Source organism: Eriocheir sinensis, chromosome 32 (assembly GCF_024679095.1).
Source record: "Eriocheir sinensis breed Jianghai 21 chromosome 32, ASM2467909v1, whole genome shotgun sequence".
In the NCBI taxonomy this organism is placed as follows: Eukaryota; Metazoa; Arthropoda; class Malacostraca; order Decapoda; family Varunidae; genus Eriocheir; species Eriocheir sinensis.
The window spans coordinates 10,545,590-10,573,452 of record NC_066540.1 but is presented as its reverse complement, the minus strand read 5'-3'; the positions used below and the strand labels follow the sequence as shown (position 1 = coordinate 10,573,452).

General features: G+C 38.1%; 1 protein-coding gene across 1 annotated transcript in view; it reads right to left on the bottom strand.

Moving 5' to 3' along the window:
* Window positions 1-631: 631 nt before the first annotated feature.
* The window catches only part of LOC127006125 (protein lifeguard 1-like), an 88,835-nt gene continuing 61,603 nt past the window's right edge, over window positions 632-27,863 (bottom strand). Inside the window, exon 6 of the mRNA XM_050875646.1 lies at window positions 632-5,368. Within this exon, the coding sequence (XP_050731603.1) occupies window positions 5,222-5,368 (147 nt within the window). The 3' untranslated portion in view covers window positions 632-5,221. The remainder of the gene's footprint in view (window positions 5,369-27,863) is intronic.

The following is a 27,863-nucleotide window of genomic DNA, read 5'->3' as shown; positions in this document are numbered from 1 at the left end:
ATGCCTAGCTACGAATCTGTAGGCCCAGGGTTAAATCCCAGTCCAGGCAGTCGTCATGAAGCTCAACCAACTGTTCATCCTCCCTTTCAGGCTGGTTGATAAATGGGTACCTGGGAAAACCTGGAGAAGGTAAACTGTTGTAACCCTGATGTCACACTGGCCCTATGTCTCAGGGTAATGGGTTTTTACCAACCACGGGCTCAAGGGCCAATATATCGGTGATGATTACTGTGGAAAGATTGGGTTTACCTACCTTGGAGGAGAGAAGAGAAAGAGATCTGATTGCAGTGAATGGAGTGATGAAGGAAATAGAAGCAATTGATAGGGATGACCTGTTTGTATGGAATACGGTACTAGAAATACAAGAGGTCACATAAACAAATTGAGAGGAAGACAAGGTGCCTTAGAGATATCAAGAAACTGGCTTTCCTAATGAATGCATTGACACCTGAAATGACCTCAAAATGCAGAAAGTTCAAGTCAAAATTCATCATGAATTTGAATGTAAACTTAATAAACGGAGACTTCAAGATGGGACCCCACGAATATAGCTTGCTTCCTATATATCACGACTAGGTATTGCAACTAGGTAAATACATCCACATAAAAGTCAAGAAAATTTGATATCAAAGCCAGTTATGCCTTTATTCTAAGACTGACATGGGATGGTAATGCTTCCAGGTATTGTATACAGATATTGTATATATTACCAACACAAAAGAAATGGAACTCCATGAAGCACTGAAGACGCTTTTACAGACAACTCCATTTAAAAAAAAAATTTTGAGATCAGCTATATCTTAAACAACTAATATAGAGATTAACAGTATGATAAGCACACAGGGATATCATATGTTTATATTTAAGTTAGAAAAAAAAGTCATATTTAAACATATATATATATACGTACATATGAATACACTAAAACTACACTTAATCATATTTACTTTTTATCTGTACCTGAAATACATTACATCAACTAGCAAGTATAATACTTCAGCAGCATTTCTAAACATTGCATATGTCGTGTTACATGTTAGCTGCATTTTATTCAGTACAAATTATATTTCTGAATAACCTTTACATAGAATACAAAATATATGCAGACACATACTGTACTTTTTTAATAAGGCATGCACTTCAAATTCCCTTACAAGTTCTGCCAGGAGTATTGTATAAAATTTAAAATTTCATTGATGTATTTAGATGAGCTACCATGATATTACTGAAATGTACTACACATTATTCATATACTCTCCAGTGGTGCTTTGATAAAGTTCTTTGGCTTACTTTTACTATACTAAGTGTTTGGTATCTCATTCTTTTTCTTTCCTACTCTCCACAGCATTGTACCTTTTACTTATGGCACTCAAGCTTGTTCAAGGGTCTTCCATGACAAATGAATTAAATATATAGCTTTCCATCACTAAGCAAGAGACCATAATAGTGCTGTCACTTTTTAAAAGTTCAGAGAAATGGGGTAACAGAAGTAGTGGATATTCAGTAATGAGGAAAACAAGTAATGACTTATTGGTTTTGGTACTGTAAAATAAAAAGATGTACCTCAGAAATCTAGGACTTTTCATAATATGATGGCCATGTAATAGAGATTCAGACCTCGATGTCATATACAATTATTCTGCAGTACCCTTCAACAAGCAACCTGACTGAGTTGATGCTTCTTTCTCTCCTCCATCACAGCTACGTATATATATATATATATATATATATATATATATATATATATATATATATATATATATATATATATATATATATATATATATATATATATATATATATATATATATATATAATATTAGATAGACAGATAGATATAGATAGATAGATAGATATAAACTCTTGATTCAGTGTAATTCAATTCAATGGACTCAGTTTAATGGAAGATATTTTTTACATTATTGTTTCCTCAATTTAATGGAATAGGCCAGTAAATTGAGATTTAGTGGACTAAGTCTTTATGTACACAACACAATGTCTCAATCTTGATTGACACAAGAAAAGCACATATAAATATATTGGAAACCTTATTTATAGTTGGAATCAGTTATAGGGTTATAGGGTGAGTTGGGGAGGCAATGTACTTATTTTTTTAATCTGAAAAAAAGTAAATTCTTTATAAGTAATATTTAATAGAAAATATAATCATTTGGCTACAGTATATGTTAGTCACAACTCCTCAGGAAATTATCTCAAATTGTATAGATCATCCTAAAGTGTGGATGTTCTGTACAGATATTACCTGGGAATAATGATTTTTAATACAGAAATGAAAAGGAAGCGAAGTCAAACTGTCAATATATTTTATGAAATGGACCCTACTATTGATTTTAGACAGATTTACTTAGGTAGTCATATTGCTTAAACGAGTCAACATAATGACATTAAAGTTAAAATAAAATGTAATTACAACTGTAATCAGATCTTAAATTGCCTGAAATTTTATTTTATTTTTTCTTCCTTAGCCTTAACAATCATGGAAGTGTTTCAGTAATTTTTAAGGGTTGGAATGATGAATCTTTGTATAAATGATTAATAATAACTGAGACCACATTAAACTGTGTATGTTATTTGGCATGAATCTTTGATAAACAAATAATAATAAAAACTGAGCATTCAAATTCAACTTACACAACTCATTTTTCTTGCATGAATCTTTAATAAAATAATAATTGGAGTTTCAAATTAAATTTAAATGATATGCTACGTGTACGTATTTGGTATGATTCCTTGGTAACTAATAATAACCTAGTAACCAAATTCTGCTGAAAACTTAAATCATTAACTTTATTATTAAAAAAAAAATGCCATACGGAGCATCCACACCACCATCTATGGAGCATAAACAACAAATGGAGACTGTAACCTGTCTTGATTTTTCTTACTTTCTCATTTCATCACAATTGAACACATTTCGATAGTAATTACTTTACCTGCACTCTGCAAGCATATTCAGCAGTGTAATCAACCATGAATTGGAGGCAGGAAATAACATCAGACAGATGGAGAAACTTTTCAAAATTCATCACTGTGTGGCACTTTCAGGCTGCATGTAGCAAGCTGAATGTCTCCTGATTTTCTTATTGATATGTGAGGCAAACTAATATAAATCCGTCAGAATTACCACAGAAACTTTCGTTTGTACATTACATTCACATGTACATTGTCTCCTTAACTCACCCTACAGGTGGTTTGTGAGATAAAGTGTGACCCCCTCCAAAAAAACATGCCAGCTTTGAGGGGGATTTAATCAGCCTGAGAAGATACAAATATGCCTGGCATGTGGTGCCTACAGCACTTTCCTAACAAATTTTAATGGGATCATATTTTTAATTTGTGGTCTTCCACTAAATTCAGTGAAAATAATTAAATCCAATTTAGTGGAAACTTTGATTTAGTGGAAGAGGGTGGCATGAATTAGTTCACTTAATTGAGTTTGCTGTACATATTCTAACAAATATATAAATAAATAACTTAATATAAGGTACTAGTTTATTCATTAGTATTGACTTGTGAAGGCTTTGTTTGTCGGTAGTCTGAATGGCAATAATTTAGTGAATAATTATCCCCTCTAAACTGCAACAGTTTTTCTCAGGAGATCCCCCAAAATGCAAAAGTCATCGAAAAATGCACTTTGAAACTGAGAAAAAGTCATAAAAGATGTTTTATAGAAAATTTTCTGGCGCACCCTGCTGTGAAATCCATTTCTTTATAGGTTGTTGCATTTGGCTGGAATTCCAAGATTCCCCAAAAATTCCAACTTTTTACTGGTGCGATGTACAGAAAAAATTATTGAAGAAAAGTTTCTCATTTTATCACGATGGAGTCTGAAAAACATAGTCTTTGACCCGGAAATTTACTGCCTACAGAGAGCCAAAGTTGTGGTGAAACTTGAAAAATAATTTTGGTAAATTTTTGTAGTTTTTTTCATTCTGGAAAGAATCTCATTGAATAAAAGTTGTATAAAATTATCTGTATAACTCAACTGTGTAATCAGATTATGATTTGGACTGACCATTTGGCTGGAATTTAATGATTCCCCCAAACTTCCAACTTTTTACTGGTGCGACATACAAGAAAATTTATTTTAGAAAAGTTGTTTATTTTATCATGATGGAGTCTGAAAAAATATAGTTTATAATCTTTTACCCGGAAATTTACTGCCTACAGACAGCCAAAGTTGCAGTGAAACTCAAAAAATAATTTTGGTAATTTTTTTTTCCATTCTGGAATGAATCTCAATGAAAAAGAGTTGTAGAAAATCATCCGTATAACTCAACTGTGAAATCAGATTATGATTTGGACTCACCGTTTGGCTGGAATTCCATGATTCCCCTAAAATTCCAACTTTTTACTGGTGCGACGTACAAGAAAATTTATTGAAGAAAAGTTGCTCATTTTATCACGATTGAGTCTGAAAAATATAATTTATAATCCCTGACCTGGAAATTTACTGCCTACAGAGAGCCAAAGTTGCAGTGAAACTCAAAAAATAGTTTTTGTAGTTTTTTCATTCTGGAATTCCATGATTCGCCAAGAATTTAAACTTCCGCTTCCCACTCCTCTGAACACTCCTGTGAACAAGATATTGGTTCATCTAGGACATCTTGTATATCAGCGGAGGTGTCAAGACTACGCTCAGCACCCACACAACGAGCAGGAACTAAAGGAAGACAGCCGAAACAGATCGGCTGAGGGAACAAAATCGCTCTGCAAACGCCATGATGTGTTGGCAAGAACTGTAGACTATTTTTAGCACGGAGTCGTCTGAGGGACAAAAGAGGTGCCAGTTAGTCACTAAGCATCGACAGATACATAGTTAACGCGCGCCATTCAATTTCTTGAGAGCTTCTCGCTCGTCATGCTCGTTGCTTACGTCAGTAAAAATTATATGACGCCAGCGGCATTGTCGTCATTAAGGGGTTATTCAATAGTAAATACACCAATAAACATGCAAGCCTATGTAGTAATATTTTTTCTAACTCGCCTTAGGTTTTTATACAACATGCCCAGTCACTTTATAAGGCAGTATATAATGATGGACAAAAGCAGAGATAAGTAACAATTAAAGCAGACTGCATACATTCTAAGCCTTGTAAGTACATGGCAAATATTGATATTGTTCAGTTTCGATACATTCTGAAATTCGCTATTCTCTGAATAAACCATGTTACACAGTTCATGATGCAGAACAAAAACATTAATTTTTTGACCCAAACACACTAAGAAGACTGATGAAAATATAAACAATATCCAAGTAGAGAGTCAGGGCCCCAAAGATGTGCTCCTCAGGGGAGATCTGGTGTTTACGTCCACCAACCACCGTCTGCGTATCGTACACAAGGTACTGCGAAAAACAAGCCAGAAATGAGATGCACGTCTAAATGTATGTAGCACAGGGTATAGTAGATTTCAGAAAAAAAAGGAGTTTGAAAAATGAAACACTATTTCCAAACTTATTATTTCATCCAAAACTATGTAGATCTTAGCTACTTGGAGAGATAAAGATATTTGCTGACAAGTGTTATCAGTAATTCATTTATAAGCTATTGCATGTATGCATGTTTTAGAAAAGAAGAAAAATATGTTAATTAATGTTATTAATATGAAAAGGACAAAAGCCCATGAACAGCAACCCAGATATCAGTCGTTGTGGTTGTCTGACTATCTCAATCACCACTGGCACTTTTTTTGAACAGTGCCCCAGCTGCAATGAAAAGAATGAGGAATTAAAGTACAAAGAATCTTTATAAACCAAGGAGTGTATATTGAAAGGTAAATAAGTTGGATATGTGTACATTATTCAAGCATAAGTAATTGAAATAATTGAAGTGAGTGAGTAGTTGTGGCCGTGATCGGATGTGTTGCATCTTGCTCCAAGCGGAAAGTGCTTTGTCGACATGGCTGTCAAGGCCAAGGGTGTGAGGGATTTGTGTTACGTTTGTGAGGATTTCACAGGCGAGAAATGGATTGGATGTTGTTTGTGCCCTAAATGGTGTCATGAGAAGTGTGCTCATTTGTCTGGAATTAAGCAGGATAATATACCTAAAATTAATTGGATTTGCACCCCATGCCTTCATAAAGCGTTTCTGGCTACCAAAATTGTGGAGAAATTGAATGAATTCAAATAAGAAATATCTAAAGAAATATCTGTGGTAAAAGATGAAGTTGAATCAATGGCCGAGAAGGTGCAGGAGGGCCTGGGGTCAGTTGCTGACGTTCTTCAAGCTGACCAAGGACTTAGTTGGGCTGAGGTGGCAAAGAGAGACAGGAAAGTCAAGAAGAATCTCCTGGTTGTGAAAGCTTCTACCCAGGAAAAGAAAGCAACAGATATGAAGGATGAAGTCTCCCAGGCATTGAATGGCATTCAAATAATTGATTCAAGATTCACAAATGGAGGTAATGAGGCTGCTCAAAAATTGGAGTCCGTTGAGCAAATTAGTACCAAGAGTGTTGGAAAGATGAACCCAAAGATCACAATATGCAATGTACATAAAGAGGAGACCAAGGAAAAAATAAAGGAGACCATCTTAGACTGCAATGAGTTCTTACGCACAATTCAGGGTGTTGAGAATAAGATTGAGTTAACTTTAGTAAGCCTGCAGCTGGCGGCACGATGCACTACATTTTGAGGTGCGACCCAACTGTAAGAGAGCTGATTTACAAGAATCATGACAAGTTAAAATTAGAATGGGGAATATATACAGTGAGAGACAGATACCATGCAATTATAATGTTACCACTGTCAGAGATATAGCCATCTTAAGGCCAACTGTACTGCCAAGACCAATGGAGAAGCCCCAAAATGTTTCAAATGCACTGGCAATCATAAATCAAAGGAGTGCGCCATGACTGAGAAGAAATGCATAAATTGTGTGAGGTACAAGAAGCCTGAAATCAACCACTCAGCGAATGACCAGTGTAGTGTAGTTCTTCAAACTGAAATTGAGAGAATTCGTAACATAACCGATCATGGCTATTAATTAGTGTCTATACTCAAGACAAATTGTGTGTTGAATGTTCAGTGAGTTGGAAATAATTTAGTGCCACACGGCCGAGTGACTATGATGATGCCAAGTTTTATTAAAAGTACATCAGTAGGCTATTCATGAAAGCAGTCAAGACTCACTCACTCACTACGACGTTGTGAATAAGTATATCGAGGATTATTATTGAGGCTAACATTGTAATTGTTGACGGCCCTCGCAGAGCGTTGCACTAGCGGTGGAGTGGGGCCTGAAACCTCATCATCAACGGTAATATCTTTTATAAAATCAAAATAGTTGATATAAAAATACATTGTCTTAATCAGCATCTGTTACAGTTTCAAGTTCTGGTGGCTGCCAAGCAACCAGTTTACTATGAGACACTGAAGTTTTCCAATTATATTATAGAGGGACTGCAGTTAATATGAAAAGGACAAAAGCCTATGAACAGCAACCCAAACAGAACAGGAAATTATATGAAGAAGGGTGTTGGAAACAAGATTTCAATCTCCAACCTACAGTGTCTTCATTGTTTTTGTATAAGAGGCATTAGAAACTTTAGGAAAAGAATTAGTTACTAAATCTTAAAAGTAAATATAAGTATATATTCTTGATAAGATATGAATAATTGTCAAACATTATACGTTTTTGTGTACAGAATTATTTAAATTCATAATGGTTTGAAAATATTTCTTAAAGAAGGCAAAGTACACTGTCTATAAAGTACCAATTTTATAACACTTTCCATCTGTATTTTGTACTCAACAAAATGAACAGCTACTTTAACAGGGTGGCAACTTAAGGATATTAAAAATCAAAGGTAGTACAGAATAAAATTAAAAACACAAGATCTGTAAATCTGCCTGAATGAACAAAAGTAGATAAACAAGAGACAGAGAAGTAATCCCATAATAGTAATCCCATAGTGGATTGCCATGTTTTTCACCTTATATAGATAAATTGATCTAGATGTATTTAATCTTTCAAAAAAAATAGAATGAAAGCTGGTAACATTGATTTGCTTATCTTCTTTCTTTATGAATTAACCATCATTAAAATCATCAAAGGTTAATTTGTGTGGTAATATGTAAAGTTCCATGAGTGGGTGTCACCCACATTTCATGGTTTCACAGTTTTCAATGAAATTCTCTTTCATGAATGCTCATCAAGATTACTGCATGTTACTTTCCTTAACCCCAGAATTTAGTGGAAATATACAAATGGTGCCATCTGCTGAAGAGTATCATAGTACAGCAGTCTCACTTCTTTAATATTTAGCTACTGAAGCAACAAATTACAACTTGACTGCTTAAACTAAATTCCCTTTCACTGGCTCTCAGTCCTATTCTCCCATATTGCAGGTAAAATGCCTTTAAGTCTGTATAGAGAAAAAAATATAATGCAATGAATTCATCCCCTATACTGTAATACTGAAAAGGATATATATATATATATATATATATATATATATATATATATATATATATATATATATATATATATATATATATATATATATATATATATATATATATATATATATATATATATATATATATATATATATATATAAGCTGAAAGAAACTGTGATCAGGTCAACTTTTGCTATAAAAGGTGCATACTATATGGTAAAATTTAACATATATAATACCCTCCCGAGTTTTGCGCTATCCGAGTTTCGTGATCCTCGAGTTTTGCGCTTAGTCCTAAATTCTTACCACCCTGACTTTTGTGCATTATCACGCTGCTTTGACACGTATGGGTCATCACGCGCGCAGCATTAAAAGGCAGTGTCACACTGGCCGTTTCCTGCCAACCGTTGGGGCTACAGGCAACCGCTGTTGCCCATACGCCCAAATGGGAGCGAGTTGTCGGTTGTCCGTATGGAGGGAAAATGTGGGTACGAGCAACAGTGCGGCTGTATGTAAACAAACATGCCGGAATTGTCTGAGGAGTGAGAAGCAATGGAAGATGGCCCACCAAAAGACTCGTAAAGTGGACTGGCAGAGCTGCTTTGTTTACTTAATTGACAAGATAAAACAACACCCCATGCTGTGGAACCACAGTTCAAAAAACTTTTCTTTTGTCTATGAAAATTGTAGGACTTCCGGTGTTGTGTTCCTGGCTGTCCTCCCGCGAACTACGCATGCTCAATGACAATGATAAACAGAGCTGTTCTCAGGCATCCCCTGACAGCATGGCTTTGCTCACTTCACTCGCCAGCTCCCCCACCTCATGAACCTATATGTCCTCTAGCCCCCAAAATCTGCCAAAATTACGGTCCTGCATATGTACATTGATTTTTTTTTTTTTTTTTTTTTTAATAGCAAGATGCTAGTATTTCTCATAAATTTTAACCATGAATCACTGCATGAAGGCTATTTATTGGGCCAGGAACACAACACTGGTCTCCACAGCAGTTCTCTGATGAGGTTTAGGTAAACACTCCTGTCCTCCCGTCTTTGAAGCCATGATAGTGCCCACAACCGCTTCTTCCTTCTATTTAACTGCAGCAACAAGTCCATAGCTTGGGTAACGGTAGCACAAGCCGATGACACCAAGTCGATACAGGGCGACTGCTTTGTTTACATTGTGGATATGGGCAACCGATCTTGGCCGTGTGTGACGCACACTTGGAAAAGTTGGAGTTCCTGGTTGCCGTCTACCACCAATGCGGTTGGAGGTAAAAAGTAGACTCCCTCAGTTGGGTGACCATGTTCACATGTGCTGGGGTGGGATTCGCAGAGATGTGCCCTAGTGAACCGTGGTAAAAACAACAAACTATCGATTTAACTTCAGAACAAAGTTTTTGTTTCATTGTTACTTCAGCAGACGGCGCAATGTCGATACAGGGCGACTGCTTTGTTTACAATGTGGACACGGACAACTGACTTTGGCCGTGTGTGACGCACACCTGGAAAAGTTGGAGTCACCAGTTACCCCCTACCGCCAACGCAGTGGGAGGATAAAGGCCCAGTGTCACACCAGCTTATGGACAACCGACAACTTGCTCCTGGTTGGGTGTATGGGCAACCGTGGCTGCCCATAGCCCCAACAGTTGGAGGAAAACGGCCAGTGTGACACTGCCTTAAGGCAGCGAGGCCACTGATTGGGTGAGCGCCAGTGATGACGTCATCGGACTGACGGTGAATCAAGTATGTTTTCTGAACTCATAAGGCGGTCACCTTCAGCTGCAGCTTCAAAATAACCCGTTCTCTCTTCCTATTTCCTTCCTTTTTCCAAGGTACACATTTTAAGATAACAAGGTAGTAAAGTGAAAAAAAAATCAGCAGCTCCACGGGCCGGAACAAATAAGCGTTTCAGTACCCCGAGTTTCACACTCCTCGAGTTTAGCGCTATACTTTCAGAACAAAGCAAGCGCGAAACTCGGGAGGGTACTGTATACACTTGCGACAACAACAACTGATGGCAAAATCTTGTCATTTTCTAGTAACAGAAGGGAGAGACCAGTGAGAATCGATTCAGAATCCTGGTTATTACCTTTCATATTTAAATTCTAGCTTATAATATATCAGTGTGGGCTTGGAAATCATGCCTTTAGGACTTAAAAGGGCTTAAAAGCCTGAGTAGCCTCATTCACTATGTCTCTTTATTCACTTTTAGTCTACTAGCATCATCCACCCTGCTCCACTAGTTGCCAGTATGCTTAAGCTAGTTAACATCTTCCTTTCTTGGAGGGGTAAGTGGGACACTTGTCTTCAAGAGCAGCAGTGAATCATGAGTTGCTTCACTGCATTTCATCAATGGCCTGCTACTTAGTCACTATACGTCATTCTAATACTGCTCAGCCATTCTACCCCTTTTGACGCAATGAATTTAACATGGCTAGATATCCCATGGAATGTAGAGAACAATCCTTAGATGACCTAGGATCAGAGCCTCCCTATTTATATGAATTCCTATGGGAAGAGTATGTTTGTTATTCAACGATTTGCACGGCACTGCAACGCTGTCAAATATTAGGAGTTGCCTATATGATGCAAAGGTGAATAAAGTCAGACTTCTAGTGATATGTGATCATTTTAGTGCATTACCTAGCACATGTATTGACTATGTCAGCTTTGTCTTTTGGTGAAAATATATTAAGAATGAATGTTGGTACTTGGTAACCCAGAAACAGTCTTGTTTATAAGACCGAGTCATATTTACTGAGGCTAACCCCCACCAACAGAGATGGGATGCGATCATACATACAGTGTTAATTAATGGCATATCAATACTGTGTAATTGCCTTCCATGTTTGATAGTGGGGCCTGGCCTCTGTAAACACAACTTAATGCTGTATGCAGGACTTTCTGGGTTACAAAGTACCAATTTTTGCAAAAAGGTAAAGCTGCCACAGTTGATATATATGCTTAGTAAATCACTAGAATGGTCACATATCATTGGACACTTTATTTCACTCACCTTTGCATCATTTCTATAAACAGGTAATCAGAAATTGGGACTACCAGATTTGCAGGTGAATGGCTTTGTTTTTGAAGAAATAAAGCAAGGTGAGCAATGCTTTCTTCTTTGATATATTTTCATATGAAATTATATGAATCATTTGAACAAAGCATTGTAGTACTCTCCACACAGCCCTTTTAAAGAAACAGATGAGAGGTATGATATTTCAGTCTCCTTCCAGCCAGAGAAACATAGAGGACAGTGCTGCCCCTTATTTAAATAGTTTGGAAAGTCTCCCATTGGGTATCAAACAGAGTACAACGAGATTATTTGGGCTTCCCTCTCTATGGCTAAAAATTGAGGGGGTGAAAGTTCATTACAATACCACCCTGTTATGGTTTTTTTTGTCACTTTAGAATTAGCAACGGAAAACAGTGACCTGTGTGCTAATTATTGCTCTTTGAGTATCTGTATGTGCATTGGCTTGACAGTACAATAGTGATCAAAATGATGGGGATGCTATGCATTCTTTTGTCATTCACCATCCTGGCTTTAGTGGCAGCAGCAAATAAATTTTCCCAACCAACCCATATGACAGATTAGAACACGGGTAGACTATACCATCTGACCAAACTAGTCAGCAAGTAAAAATATGTGAATATTTTCTGAATCAAGGCTAGTGTATTGAGTGACAAATGTCAGACACCCAACCCACCAACAACCAATCAGCAGCATCTTTAGCTGCTCGGCTAAAGACCAGCCATTGCTGGGAGGGATCCAGCTTAAGTGAATGAACTATAGGGACCCCACATGACTATCAGTACAGCCAGTTGTTTCTGATGGCTGCCAGAAGCCTGCAATGCTGATTAGAAAAAAAAAAAAATTATATATATATATATATATATATATATATATATATATATATATATATATATATATATATATATATATATATATATATATATATATATATATATATATATATATATATATATATATAAGATAAAAGTGGGCTTGAGGCAGGGGTGTGTCATGTCACCATGGTGGTTCAATATTTATATGGATGGTGTTATGAGAGAAATGAAGGGCAAAGTTGGGGAAGTTGGAGTAAAAATGTACGCTGAGGGAAGGAAATGGGTGCTGAATTCAATCTTATTTGCTGATGACACAGTGCTCATTGCAGAAAATGAAAGTGACTCACAAAATTTGGTCAGTGTTTTTGATAGTGTATGTAAAAGTGATGGTTTGTGAGAGGAGTAGAATTGAGGTTGTGGATTTTGTATGCCTATATAGAGTGGGAATTGAATGTGAAAAAGAATGCAAAATAATTTTGAATGGTGAAGAAATGGAGGAGGTTAATGAGTTTAAGTACCTTGGATCAGTTATGTGTAAGTATATATATATATATATATATATATATATATATATATATATATATATATATATATATATATATATATATATATATAATATATATATATATATATATAGATAGATAGATAGATAGATATAGATATAGATATATAGATAGATAGATAGATAGATATACACATGTTATCAGTATGATTGGGGAAACCTGAATTAGTATATATGCATGACTTGGAGACAACAGTTACAAACACAGTGAATGCTGGGTGTATAGGTAATGCCAAGAAAGGCACCACCACTTTGAGCTTAATTTGCAGTACACAAGTGCTAGTTCTTGAATATGGAAACATCACTGTTATGTATGTGACACAGGCAACAAAGATTAAGTACAGCAAATCAGTATTAATACTTAGCTTCACTTACCTTAACCATGGCATGTCCAAAGTCAATACTTCTAAAAGAGATCCTTCATATGATGCCCCTACCTGATCATAAACAGTCTGGGTATGGATGCCAAGTTGGGGAGTGTGTGAGGAGAAAAGATAAAGAGACAGGAGTGCACATTTAAAGATTCAAGGTCTTCTTATGGATCTTGTTTGGAAATTCTGCTTGAGGATATTAATTCTCTTCACTAATTTCACTCAGGTTGCTTGCAAGAGTCAATGATAATATTTTACCCGACCAACCATTAACCCCTTCATTACCGATGAGTACCAATTGTAATTCATGAAAATTTTTGGCTGATGGACCAATGAATTACTCTCATAATTCATAGCTACAATGACCATACACAGGGCTATATTTTGTTGGTTTATAGAATTTTGGTGGCTTATATGAATTTGATGAATTGGCAAGTGATGGTTATTCCCCAAAAATAATGTCGTGACAAAGCTTCCTAAGTTATAAGTGATCTAATACTTTGGTGTTTTCTGCGTACTTTATCTTTTTTTGTACTATACACCTATATTTTATTACCATTTTTCATGTAGATAGATGTATATCATATACAAATATACATACGAAATTATAATTACTAGCATCAGAGATGTACCTAACTAAACATGTTTCAGGGACAAATGGGTGGACACGATTGATTGATTATTGGGGCATTTGTCTTGGCACCGCAACTGCAAGGTCATGTGGCGCCGAGTGAAAGATTTAATAGACTTTATTTTAAAACTATACCAAACAGTATTTAATTAAAAATGAGGTAAAAAAAATGACTCGATAAAAGGACAATAAAACCTACAGGAGTTTGAGGACGCCAGCCTCCTGTAGGAAGCCATAAACATCATGTCCCTGGAAGAGTGCCTTCTCCTGGGTGGACACGAGTAGTAGTCTTTGCCTTGCTGTTGAACATGGAGGTGCTATTTTTCCACATGAAATATCTAACAAACTGTATTTCACTTAAAACACATCTCGTGGCCAAAATCTATCTGAACTTGTATAAAAATAATATAAACCACTAAATAAAGGTGTAGAGATAAATATAAACTACCCCCATGAAATTTCAGGAGCGAGCAAAAAATTGGTGTTGGGAAAGTGTGTTGGTGTATGGGGGAGGAGTTCAGTCGATAGCAGAGGGGATAATGGCAGGCCTATTTTCAAGGGCGTAAAGAATAATATGAAAAAAAAGCCCGCTACTCACTGCTCCTGAATAGAGATCAAAGGAGTGTCCAAAAAGAGAGGTCAATTTCGGGAGGAGAGGTGTCTTGATACCCTCCTTTTGAAAGAGTTCAAGTCGTAGGCAGGAGGAAATAAAGATGAAGGAAGATTGTTCCAGAGTTTACCAGCATGAGGGATGAAAGAGTGAAGATGCTGGTTGACTCTTGCATAAGGGGTTTGGACAGTATAGGGATGAGCATAAGTAAAAAGTCGCGTGCAGCGGGGCCGCAGGAGGGGGGGAGGCATGCAGTTAGCAAGTTCAGAAGAGCAGTCAACATGAAAATATCGATAGAAGATAGAAAGAGAGGCAACATGGCGGCGGAATTTGAGAGGTAGAAGACTATCAGTATGAGGAGGAGAGTTGATGAGACGAAGAGCCTTTGACTCCACTCTGTCAAGGAGAGCTGTGTGAGTGGACCCCCCCCCACACATGAGATGCATACTCCATACGAGGGCGGACAAGGCTCCTGTAAATGGATAGCAACTGTGCGGGGGAAAAGAACTGGCTTGCCATGTGCATTCCACAGTGTCCCTCCACATGTTATTGTGTTTGTTTTACGTTTTAATCGCTTGTTTCTGTTTCCTTGTTTTGTTTTGTCTGACTGACTGGAGTGTCAGCGTGGTGTGGTGGTGGTGATGAGTCACGCGGGTGGCACCACTTGTAAACAATCAGAAGTATGGGGTGTGTCATGCACATTCCACAGTGGCCCTCCACATGTTCCTGTGTTTATTCTATATTTTTATCGCTTGTTTCTGTTTTTGTGTCTTGTTTTACTTGACTGACTGGAGTGTTGGCATGGGTGCAGAATTTGATAGTTCCTTCATTCCTTGCCTCCACCTACTCCACCTACTATGGATTCAACTCGCACACTTTGAGTTGAGTTTGTGGGCTATACTTTCATGTGCTCTCATAGTAGGCGTTTCACGAAATGTGAAAACATTTAATAGGCGTGCCTGCTGTGTGTGTGTGTGTGTGTGTGTGTGTGTGTGTGTGTGTGTGTTTATATATATATATATATATATATATATATATATATAGATATATATATATATATATATATATATATATATATATACATATATATAGTGGACACCCCTACAACGCATCTTCACACTACACGAAATGCCTACTACACGAGGACCTAAAGATAAACCCACAAACTCATAGTGCGTGGTTGGAACCCATACTACACAAGGTGGAAGCAAAGAATGACCTAAATCTGTTGTGTAACTGATTGCGCGACACCCTCCCCATACTACACGCCCATCATGATATCACAATATGGCAAATATGCACAAATATTCGTGGGCATCCGTAGTGTGATGAGGATGCTGCTTGCCAAGCTTGGAAACTGCTGTTTGCTCTGCCCTGCTACAGTGCTACACCTTTGATGACGTGCTGTTACCTGCCACCCACGTAGCCTTTGCCACCAACTCTTTTTCATGGCATCAACTCACGCCACCAAGATGGAGGTCATACAAAGAAAAGTGGAAGGCCAAGGCTGCACAGTCATTTGGAGAGCTATGAGCCTTGCTGAGTCCATTGTGCGGAGAATGTGGAATCAGCGCGAGAAACTAAAAACTGTAAATTTATGGTGCACCTGTGCTTGATGGACGTTTCCGTCTGCTTAGCTACAAAACATACATGAATATCTTTGGACACACACACACACACGCACAGAGAGAGAGAGAGAGAGAGAGAGAGAGAGAGGAAGGGGAAGTTTTAGGCTTACGAGGGACTCGCAGCTGTAAGTGTGTGCATGTGTATTTACCTAGTTGTAGTTTTACAGGGCCTGGGCTTATGCTCGTGTGGTCCAGTCTCCGTATCTGTATTTGTGCAACTTTTCCTTAAAGTTTTGCACACAAAACTATATCCTCACTTAGTCTGTTCCAAACCTCTATATTTCTTTATGTCTCTCAAACATCTTCCCTTCCTCAATTTTTTATTGTGTCCTCTTGAGTTCCTGGTGTTTATTCCTTCTCTTAGTAGTAACTCTTCATTGTCTACTTCCATTTTACTCAATAATTTATAAATTTGTATTAGGTCTCTCCTTTCTCTTCTTTGTTCCAGTGTTGGTAGGTCCATTTCTTTTAATCTTTCTTCATATAACAATCCCACCAGCTCTGGAACCATTTTTGTTGCCATCCTTTGTATTCTTTCTAGTTTTTTTTTGTGGGTTTCTTCTTATGGGGAGACCACACCGCCTCTGCATATTCCAATTTTGGTCTAATCATAGTGCTTATTAACTTTTTCATCATATCCTTATTCATGTAGTGGAATGCTAATCCTATATTTCTCACCATTTTATACGTATCACCAAATATCTTATTCACATTACTCTCAGGCTGTTGATTATCTTGTATTGTCACTCCCAGATCTCTCTCTTTTTTAACTTTCTTTAATATTTCTCCATCTCCCATTTTATAAGTCCATTTTGGTCTCCCTTCACTCTTTCCCATTTCCATTACATGACATTTCTTCACATTGAATTCCATCTCCCATTTCATACTCCATTCCCAAATCTTATTCAGGTCATCTTGCAGAATTTCAGTCTTTACTGTTTCTTATGTGTCTTTGCAGTTTTGCATCGTCTGCAAACAGGCTCATATAACTGTTTACCCCCTTTGACATATCGTTTACATATACTAGGAAAAGTAATGGTGCTAATACCAATCCTTGAGGCACTGCACTCTACAATTTTCCATTCCGATTTCATGTCCTTTACCACTGTTCTCATCTCTCTTCCCCTTAAGGGGAGAGTCCGGTTTAGATCGGGGGTGCCATATCTCCGGTAAATATGCATGAATCGCTCTGATTTTTATGTTGTGAAGTATTGGCATCATTTACATCAACATTAGACATTGACCCCCATTCTTGTCCCCCTCCCCCCCCCTCCAACTACAACTACAACGAAAATTTAAAAGCGAATCTCCGTCGTTATTATTGGCCCCACAACCTTCATTTTTCTGTGACTTAGAGACGTTATAATATGAAATGTTTCTTCATCGTTAGATTTTTCATTTCAGCTTTTGAATTTGTTTTATGATTTTTTTTTTTTGTGTGTTTTTTTTTGCCTTTTTTTGACCAAAAAAATATTAATATAAAATTAAACCAGACATATATAAAAAAAACAGCGACGATGATTTGAAGAGAAAGTATTCCTCTGCCTTTTAGTCTTTGTTTCATTGAAATCAAGCTAAAACTGGCTCCAAGGTTAACGTTAGAAGGGGAATAACTTATGTTTTGAGATATGGGCTGATAAAGTTTATTGATGGATCGCGATCCCGTTAAAACACACTAGGAAGCTTTTTTCAGGTTTACTACGAGTTTTTTTTATCATCTACAATCTGTGAGATAGTTGCCAAAATGTATACCTACCAAATATATATTTTTCACAGTCATTTTTTTTATATTTTTGGGGTCTCCAAACCGGACTCTCCCCTTAAGTAACGTTCCATCCAGTTCATCATTTTCCCTTTCAGTCCTCCTTTATTCTTCAGCTTCTGTAGTAGTCTTTTATGTGGAACTTTGTTGAACGCCTTCTTCAGGTCCAAGTAAATGCAATCAATCCATCCGTCCCTCTCTTGTATTATGTCTGTCACTCTTGAGTAAAAACTCGGTAAGTTTGTTACACATGAGCGCCCTTTTCTAAAGCCGTATCGTTTACTTGTGATTTTATTATGCTCTTCTAGAAATCTCGTCCATTGTTTCTTTATCACTTTCTCACATATTTTAAATACCATATTTTACATACTACACTGGTTAATGATACAGGTGTGTAGTTCAGGGGTTCTTCCATTTTTCCACTTTTGTATATAGCGACCGCTTCAGCCCTTCGCCACTCCTTTGGTACTTTACCAGTTGTTATTGAGCATTTTATGATATATAACGGTCCAGCCAGCTGATTTCTGCATTCTTTCAGTAAATAACCTGAGACTCCATCCGGTCCAATTGCTTTCCTCTCTTCCAGCTCCTCCATCATTTTACGTATATATCTCCTCTTTAGTTACTATGACTTCTTCTATATGAATATTTATCTTTTCATCTTGTGGTTCGTTGAATTGCAATTCTTTTGTAAAAACTTGCTGGAACCTTTTGTTTAGAAGCTCAGTCATGTCTTTGTTTCCCTTTGTTTGATTTTTCCATTTATGAATCTATAAAACAGTTTAGGTTCCTCCTTGCACTTTTCAACAATATCCTTTTCATATCCTTTCTCTTCTTCTCCTTATTTTCATGTATTCATTTCTTTAATCCTTTGGTTTTTATTTCTTTTCAATCTTCCATGCATTGTCTCTTTTATCTTTTGCCTAAGCACATCTTGCATTAAACCATTCCTTTTTTCCTTTTTCCTCAGGTTTATATTCTTGCACATATTTCATAACTCCTGATTTATACGCCTCCAGAAAAATATTATACTTTTCTTGCATCTCTCTTGTTCTCATTAACTCTTCCCAGTCTAGCTCTCCATAGTATTTCCTGAGATTTTCCATGTCTGCCTTCCTATAGTTTAACCTGTTTCTTTTATATGATTCATCCCCCTCACTTCCTTCCTCCTTTGTTTCCATCTTTATTATCACGTGATCACTCTTTCCCACGGGGCACCCATACCTTAATTCATTCAACAAGTGCATTCTCTTTGTTAATATCAGGTCCAGTCTGGCCGGTTCATCGTCACTTCTGTATCTCGTGTTTTCCTTCACCCATTGCATCATCAAGTTTTCCAGCGTCAATCTTAAAAATCTTTCCCCCCATGCCGTTTCACTACCTCCACTTTCAAATACTTCCCAATTTACCTCCTTACAGTTAAAATCTCCAACTAACAAGACTTTTGTTAGCTTTGAGTAACCTACTCAAACTCTGGATGGTATCTTCAATCATGGTCTCATCTTCTTCCCTGTTCCATGAGTTAGTTCTTGGTGGTACATAGGTCGTTATTATCGGCAGCATTTCTCTGTTTCTGTCCTCCAGATTTACACTCACTATTTCTGCCTTTCCTTCTCCATATACTACTGACTTCACTAATAACTCCTTCCTCGTCATTATCATCACTCCTCCACCACCTTTATCCTTTCTATCCTTCCTCCATACATTATAATTATTATCACACACTATTTGAATGCCCTCATTCAGCTTTGTTTCCGTTAAGCATACAATCTTGGGGTCTTTTTTCCATTAAGTAGTCTTGTAGTTCCAGCTTACTAGATATTATCCCATCTACATTCATATGCATCACACTTAACCCCTTATTAGTTACAATCTTGTCTAGGTTCTGTTCTCTTTCGGCTTTTCCCTTATGTACCATTTCTTTACTCAATCTCCAAGAACTCTCCAAAAAACTTTTTATCCTCTTCAGGTCTTGCATTATTTTTCTATTTTGCCTCTGCTAGAAGTTCATTCCATTTCTTCCTTTCCTCTTAATTTCTATTTTTTTCTTTATATATATATTTCTTTACATTCTTCTATTTCCTTAACTTAGTTGTTCTGTACAAAATTTCCTCTGTTGCCTTCTGCGATCTTAATTTAACTGGCCTTGTTTTTCCTTCTCTGTAAGGGCCCATCCTATAGATTTCTTTCACCTCCTCTTCAAAGTTTTGCAGTTCTTCATCATTTAAGTTCTTTTGTAAGTCTTTCACTGATTTCAGTTCTTCCTTTTCCCTTCTAGGTTTGTACATTATATTATTTTCCTTCATGCCAAATATCATTACACTCTTCTTATCTGCTACATCTCATACTAATTCTTCGTTTTTGTTTTTTTGTTTTTTTAAAGCCTTAACCACCTCTTTCTCTACGTTTTCCTTGTCTTCTTTCAGTTGTTGTTCAACTACTTCTTTGAGGACTACATTAACTTTCTCATTTTTGACTTTCCAAGTCCCTGTTTCCCCCAACACTTCTCTAATCCTTTGCTCCTCTTTGTTCACTATTTCCTTCAAATTCTCATTTTCCTTTCTTGCCTCTCCTTTAGTGAAACCAAATTGTCGAGTCTGGTTGGGCGTAGGCTCCCGCGGGTCCATTTCTCCCCTCTGCTCTGCCACACAGTCCCAACACCTATCTCTTCCTCTCATATGTAAGGTAAAGGTAACATATGATAGGAAAAAATAGGTGTTGAGACTGTGGCAGAGCAGAGGGGAGAAATGGACCCGTGGGAGCTTCCGCCCAAACGGACTCGACAATTTGGTTGGACTATAGTCCTTCCTTCATCGATTTTTCATATTTCGCCAATTTCTCCTTTAGCTCTTCATTTTCTTGAATCAGCTTCTTCTCCCTGTCCTCTAATTTGTGCACTCGTGATCTGAGGTCTCTTTGAAGTCCTCTGTTCTGTACTTCCTCCTCATCCATGCTCTTCACTATTCCGATCTTATCTAGTTTCCTTTCCATAAGCAAAATTCTCTTGTAAATAGTCGACTCTTTACTCGCAAAACCAGAGGAGCTACCAGTACCATACCTTTCATCATCACTGTCATCATCAGCACTCCATATCTGTTCATTTTTCCTTCCTTCATGATCCAATTCCTCTTCTCTTCGGTGTATTCCACCCCAAATCATCCTCCCTCCCATTCATCTTACAACCAGGTCAATAATAGGAGATGAAGAACCACAGTGAACATCACCCAGGCCCTTTGTCAACACTACACTAGGCCCCGTTGGAAACAGCGCCGATCTCGCCAACCATGCATCCTTCTTCCATGGTGTCAAGTGTGTGTGTGTGTGTGTGTGTGTAGTTTTTTAGTGGAAGCTATCAATGGTAATAATGTTTAGGCATTGTGAAGTTGGACTACTGACTGCTTGAGGGTTGTTCTAGTGAGGACATTGTGTACGAGTGTGCGTCTGTACGTATGTATGTGTACACATGTATGTGTATGTGTGTACAAGTGTACATGTGTATGCCTTTACAAGTGTGCACATGTGTGCGTACAAGTGCACATGTGTGCGTGTGTATTTACAGTTCTTTTGTTTTATGGACAATCATCTGTACCTACATATGTTGGCTATATGTGTACGTACATGTGTGTGTGTGTGTGTGTGTGTGTGAGCGTACGAGTGCGTGTATCATATACATTTTGTCTCTTAAGTTACAAAAAATATCATTCAGGGCAGTGTCGCCCATATACCATTTTCCCTATAAGAATATGTATTCCTACTACGCAAATTCATACTACACGAGCTCGTTTGTCACCCATATAGTCGTGTAGTAGGCGTGCCTACTGTTCATATATATATATATATATATATATATATATATATATATATATATATATATATATATATATATATATATAGTCATCCCACTTGGCGGGACTATAACCCTATGGGAAAATATGCATTTGAAGTCACCTCTGACACGTCATATAAAACATGTTTTTTTCGTTCCCAAAAGTAGCCCAATTTGCGATAAGTAGCCCAATCTGGCAACACTGCAGTGTGGCGGCGTGAACTTTTTTTTTTTTTAGGATAATGTTGCTATGAGAAAATCTCGACCAATAGCAGTCGCCCCTGAGTGAGCTGCTGGCCAATAGGAAAGCATGACGTCACAGTTCAACCGTGACGCCACTCAGAGCAACCTAAAGGCGGTGTCACACTAGCACTTTTTCCACAACTTTTTCCGCTTTTTCTGAAAATCGTGGATATCTTGGCTGGCCTGTCACACACAAACGGTGTTTCGCCTGAAACTTTCCGTCGGCACAGACCATGGGAATGTAAACAAACATGGAGTCCACGCGGCAAAGATACGCTGCTCTGAACCTAATACTGTGTATTGTGAGACTTAGACGAGCTAAAGAAGCCAAAAAGCGTGCATGGATGCGCTCATGGTTGGCTGAAAGAGAAAGTGTGTACCACAGGCTGTTAAAAGAGCTGAGTTTAGAGGATCATGAGACTCTGAAGAATTGGATCAGGTTGGACAAGAGCCAGTACCACAGACTTCTGGAGTTAGTGACACCTCTCATTACCAGAAGTGACACCAGGATGAGGAAGGCTGTCACTGCAGGAGAGCGTTTGAGACAGGTTGAAGCCACGCGAAAGTCTCGGTCTTGGTCTTGGAAATGTAAACAAAGGCGGAAATTTGCAGGCGGAAACGATCCTGATCGTCTGACAAATTCATGCGGTAAGTTCATGAATGATGAAAATCGACGGAAATGGCATTAATCGACGGAAAAAGTGCTAGTGTGACACCGCCTAACGCCCATTGCCCCGCCTCCCTCCTCTCCTTCCCCTCCTCTCTGCCTCCCTCCCTCCCTCCTCCTCTGCCTTCCTCCTCCTCTCTCCCTTCCCCCTCCTCTGCCTCCTCCTCCTCTCTGCCTTCCTATTTAGCGTCATGCATCCAGAGGTCACAATTAGTTGATCATGATATATATATATATATATATATATATATATATATATATATATATATATATATATATATATATATATATATATATATATATATATATATATATATATATATATATATATATATACATACAGTCGTCCCTCAAATAGTACGGGGGTTAGGGACTCAGGACCCTCGTACTATTCAAAAATCCGTATAAAATTAGTGCCCCCCTTAGAAACACTCCTGGGCTGCGTTTGAGAGTGGGAATAGGTGCACCTAACATCACTGTAGCCGATCCAGGAATCAGTACTTTTCCTAACTATTAAAAGGTAATGTTATTAAGAACATAAGAACATAAGAACGCAGGAGTCTGCAAGAGGCCGGTAGGCCTGTACGAGGCAGCTCCTTTGACCCTAAGCTCCCGTATATCTAACCCCACCTAATATCGCTGTCCATGAATTTATCTAGTCTATTTTTGAATGTGACAATTGTATTGGCACTCACCACATGACTAAGCCTATTCTTTGCCTATGTCCCTGTTGAATCTGAACAGGGACATAGGCAAAAATTGGTTTACTAATAGGGTGGTGGTATTATTGTATTTCGTAAAGAATCCTCATAACCAAAAACTAACTAAAATTATGGGTATTCTTTTTCTTGAACAGAACATTGAATAAACAACAGAACAATAGTATGAAAATACGTATAGCTACTGTTGCCAGGTCATCGTACTCAAAGCACAGTATTTACCGGTTTCTGACGCCTAACTATTGCCAAGAAGCATAAGGATCTAACTCTTTTAACGATAACTATAAATTAGTTTCGTTATTGGAGCACAGAAGACAGTTTGGGGGTAGGAAGTTGGGAAATATAATTGGCTGAGTATGACAATCTAGCAACGTTGAGGCTGTAGCCCACAGGCCCGAGCTAGCCTGTACACGATTTTGCGGGTGTCAGATACCATAAATAGCATATTTTTACTGAGCAAAGCAGGTGATGTCACTTATTGTGACTTCGTGAGCTTTCATATTTATCTATTTGTGTATATTTCATGGTGGCAAGACTTTCATTACTAGTTTCATTTTTACTAGTGACATGAATATGTGACTTTTTCACAATAGAATGTCACTCAAACAAGTGAATCAGACACCACAGAAATATTACCAGTGTGTGTATGAATGAATTCAAAGATAAGCACATACTGTGATTTAACTCTAGGATGTCTCGTGGATCATTAATAAATAAAAACAAAATATCTGGATAGGCTACTCTTTAGCCCGTTACCGGCTATGGCTGCCCAAAAAGTCCCTCCGACAGGTTTGTACTCCCCCATATGGTGATTGTCAAGTGCGCCTATTGGGACTCACAGTAGTCGGTACCTCCCCAGAGCTCTCAAATACATGACGCGGCAGCACGAGTTGCCAACTCGGCACGTCCGCCGCTCCCGGCTTTGAGAGGTGGAACGCCTCTGTGCTGTGATGACGTCATCAGCAAATATGGCAGCCCAAACAAGCACATAAGTGCTTGCATTGCATCAGGAAGATCAGCGTACACCATTTTGCTGTGAGTGAGATGCCATTACCATAGCAACGACGAGGCTTAGTAAAAGAACTGCCTTTATGCAGCACTCTTGGAGCATTGGCAGTTACTGCGGCAAGAATTTATTTTACACTATTATAGATACAGCGAACACTGCCCTCATTCGCATGGTATGCTTTCCCTACCGAAACGTAACTCATCCCAAAACGTAACTTCTCCTAAATCTGAATTCTTCGATCTACAAAGTGAACACCTTTCTCGAACGTTTTTGGGTGCTTTCAGCAGGTGTTTTGGTAGAACAGTGTTGCCATGGCTACTTGGTGCGAGTAGCGGGAAATTTAAAAATCCTAAAAAAATTCTTCCATGACAATCCGTATAAAACCGAAACCATATTGTTGGAAACCGTACTATATATATATATATATATATATATATATATATATATATATATATATATATATATATATATATATATATATATATATATACAGTCATACCTCGGTTTATGTTTAATTCATTCTGGAATTTTGTTCGCAAAACAAAAAAAACTCATAAACCAGAATTTTCCCATTTAAATTGATGTGAATCCCACTAATGTGCCCCATATCCCCAAAAATACTAACATAACAATCATTTTAAATGTTATTTTATACAAAATAAAGTAATTTTACTAACAAATAGCAGTGATAAATATATAATATAGTATAATGTCTAAATAATATAGTAATAATGTAGTGCTGGCAACACAATGATCGCACACTAGACCGCAAACGCAAGCGGACACGAGCACACGGTGCTACCTCTTTTAAGTGTACAATGCGGACTGAAGGCGGTGTTATACTGGGTGTTTTCCTCCAACCGTTGGAGCGAGTGTAGTGCGGTGACTATGCCTGATGAACGAGCCTCCCATAACCCACTTAGCCAGTGGGGTACCTCTTTGGCCGACTCGGTAGGGAGTGGCTCTCCCGTCACGTTGGTCGCGGGTTCAATCCCAGGCAGCCGGCGAATACCCTCACCTTGTCTTGATTAATTTTTCATGTGTTTCGATACACACAGAGGACGTGTAGGAAAATAGAAAAAAGAGAAAATACATCTCTCGGGGCATGACACGAGCAGCAACCGCGGTTGCCCAAACGCCCAGCCAGTATCAGGTTGTTGATTTGGGTAAACACTCCTGTCCTCCCCTCTTTGAAACCATGATCGTGCCCACAACTGCTTCTTCCTTCCATTTAACTGAAGCAACAAGTTCATAATTTGAGTAACAGCACCACAAGCCACAACAGCCCTTCCTTTTGCAGTCGGCAACATGTGGATACAGGGCGACTGGTTTGTTTACGTTGTGGATACGAGCAGCTGACCTTGGTCATGTGTGATGCACACCTAGAAAAGCAGGGAGTTGCCAGTTGCACCTACCGCCAAAGTGGTTAGAAGAATAAGGCCCAGTATGACTACAGCTTGAGACCCCATTTCCATTGTTTTCTGCTCTGAGTGCTCTCATCTTGCAGCGAACAAAGGAAACCCACGCTCACGTCTTCGACTTGTATAAGCACGATGTTCGTACACCAAGTCACCACTCGTAAACCAAGGCATTTTTAGTGATTTTTTGTTACTCGTAAATCAAAACGCTCATAAACTGAGGTATTATTGTGTATATACAGAGTGTATGAAGGCATACTTCCAGCAGGAAGGAAAGGTAGATGTTGACAGGCAGAGGCGAAAGAGTTTGACCAGGCAGGGTGTAAGCACAGAGGCACAGTTTTTAAGGACCTGGCTCCATCAGGTCCATAAGCCTCCTGAGAGTTGAGGCCAGAGAGGGCATAGAAAACATCATTCCAAAGAATCTTAATAACAGGCATAAAGGAGTCAGAGGGGGGATGAGTAGGAAGAATATGCCCAGAATTGTCCAGAGTGGAGTTGTTACAGAAAGTTTGAGCGAAGAGTTCAGCCTTAGAGATAAATGAGACGGCGGTGCTGCCATCAGGGTTAAGGAGAGGAGGGAAAGTTGAAGAAGTGAAATTGGAGGAGATATTTTTGGCCAGGTGCCAGAAGTCCCGGGAAGAATTAGAAAAAGCAAGGTTTCGACATTTGCTATGGATGAAAGAGGTTTTGGTACGATTCCGGGCGGAAATGTAAAGATCATGGTTAGCAGGAGTTCGAAGGCTCTGATACCTTTTGTGAGCTGCCTCTCTACTACTCCCTTGCAATGAGCATCATCGCTCTGGCCTGACCAGCACAGTAGAACCTCATTTATCCGGCATCCAAAACAATGGTACTCTCAAAACAATGGCACGAATCTGATTTTGATCTTGATGTCACAGGTGATAGGATCTGCCGTTGTTTACAGTGTTGTCGAAAAAAATTTCAGTCCCGCTAAATTCACCCCAAAAAATTGCTAGATAAGAGCTGCAAATCGTGAAATTTAAAGTAATACAATATTTACACCCTCCTAAAATGCCTAAATAGGCATTTTCATTAAAACGCTAGCTGCTAGATGGCATATTTCTCAGCTAGATCATCACTCAAAATCTCTAGATCTAGTAGGAAAATCGCTAGAATGGCAACACTGGTTGCTTATGCCAGGGCTGCCAAAGCGGAGCTGACAACTATGCAGCATCACCGACGTGTTTACCCGCCATAGATCAGTGTGTTGTGCTGCCGTATTAACCCCTTCAACACGAGGACGCATATACTGCGTCCTTGCGTGCCCCGTACCATATCTGAGGACGCGCATACTGCGTCCTGGCTCACTTTAGCCAATATACGAGTTATTTATCTCTATATTTATGCTTACATCTCAATATTATCAATTAATTTAAGTTTCTTTACGTGCACCATTTAATTCTGTATGTTTTCACTACTTGGATGGGGACATGATGAAGAAAATCATAACAACATTGATTAGACCAAGGCTAGAGTATGCAGCAGTTGTCTGGTCATCACACAAGAAAAAGGACATAAGGAAACTTTAAAGGATTCAAAAGATTGTGACTGAGATGGTACCAGAACTATCAAGCCTGCCACACTAGACTAGATTAGAGGAACTGGACTTACCAACACTGGAAGAATGAAGAGAAAGAGGTGACTTGATAACGTACAGGAATACGAGTGGAATGGAAGTGTTAGATAGAAATTATTTAATCGAGATGGAAGGGAGAAGGCAATTAAGAGGACAGAGTAAGAAATTGAGAAAGGGGATTTGTTTGAAAGACCTAAAGAAGTTCAGTTTTCCATACAGGAGTGTGGATACATGGGATGGACTTAGCAGACATTGTTGAAGCAGATAGTGTCCATAAAATGAAAGAAAACTGGACAAATATGGATTGGGAGATAGGACTGTCCAAGCTTGAGCTCAGGCCTTGTATACTACAAATAGGTAAATATACACACACACATGGATGACTTGTCACCTGAAAAACATATAAACAACATTTTTAGAGATACATACAGTATGTTTATGAATTTAAAATTAGCATTTCACTAAAGATATAATGATAACTACACTAGCTACCAAGATGGTACCAGAACTGGAGAACTTAACTTATGAGGAAAGATTAAAATAAAT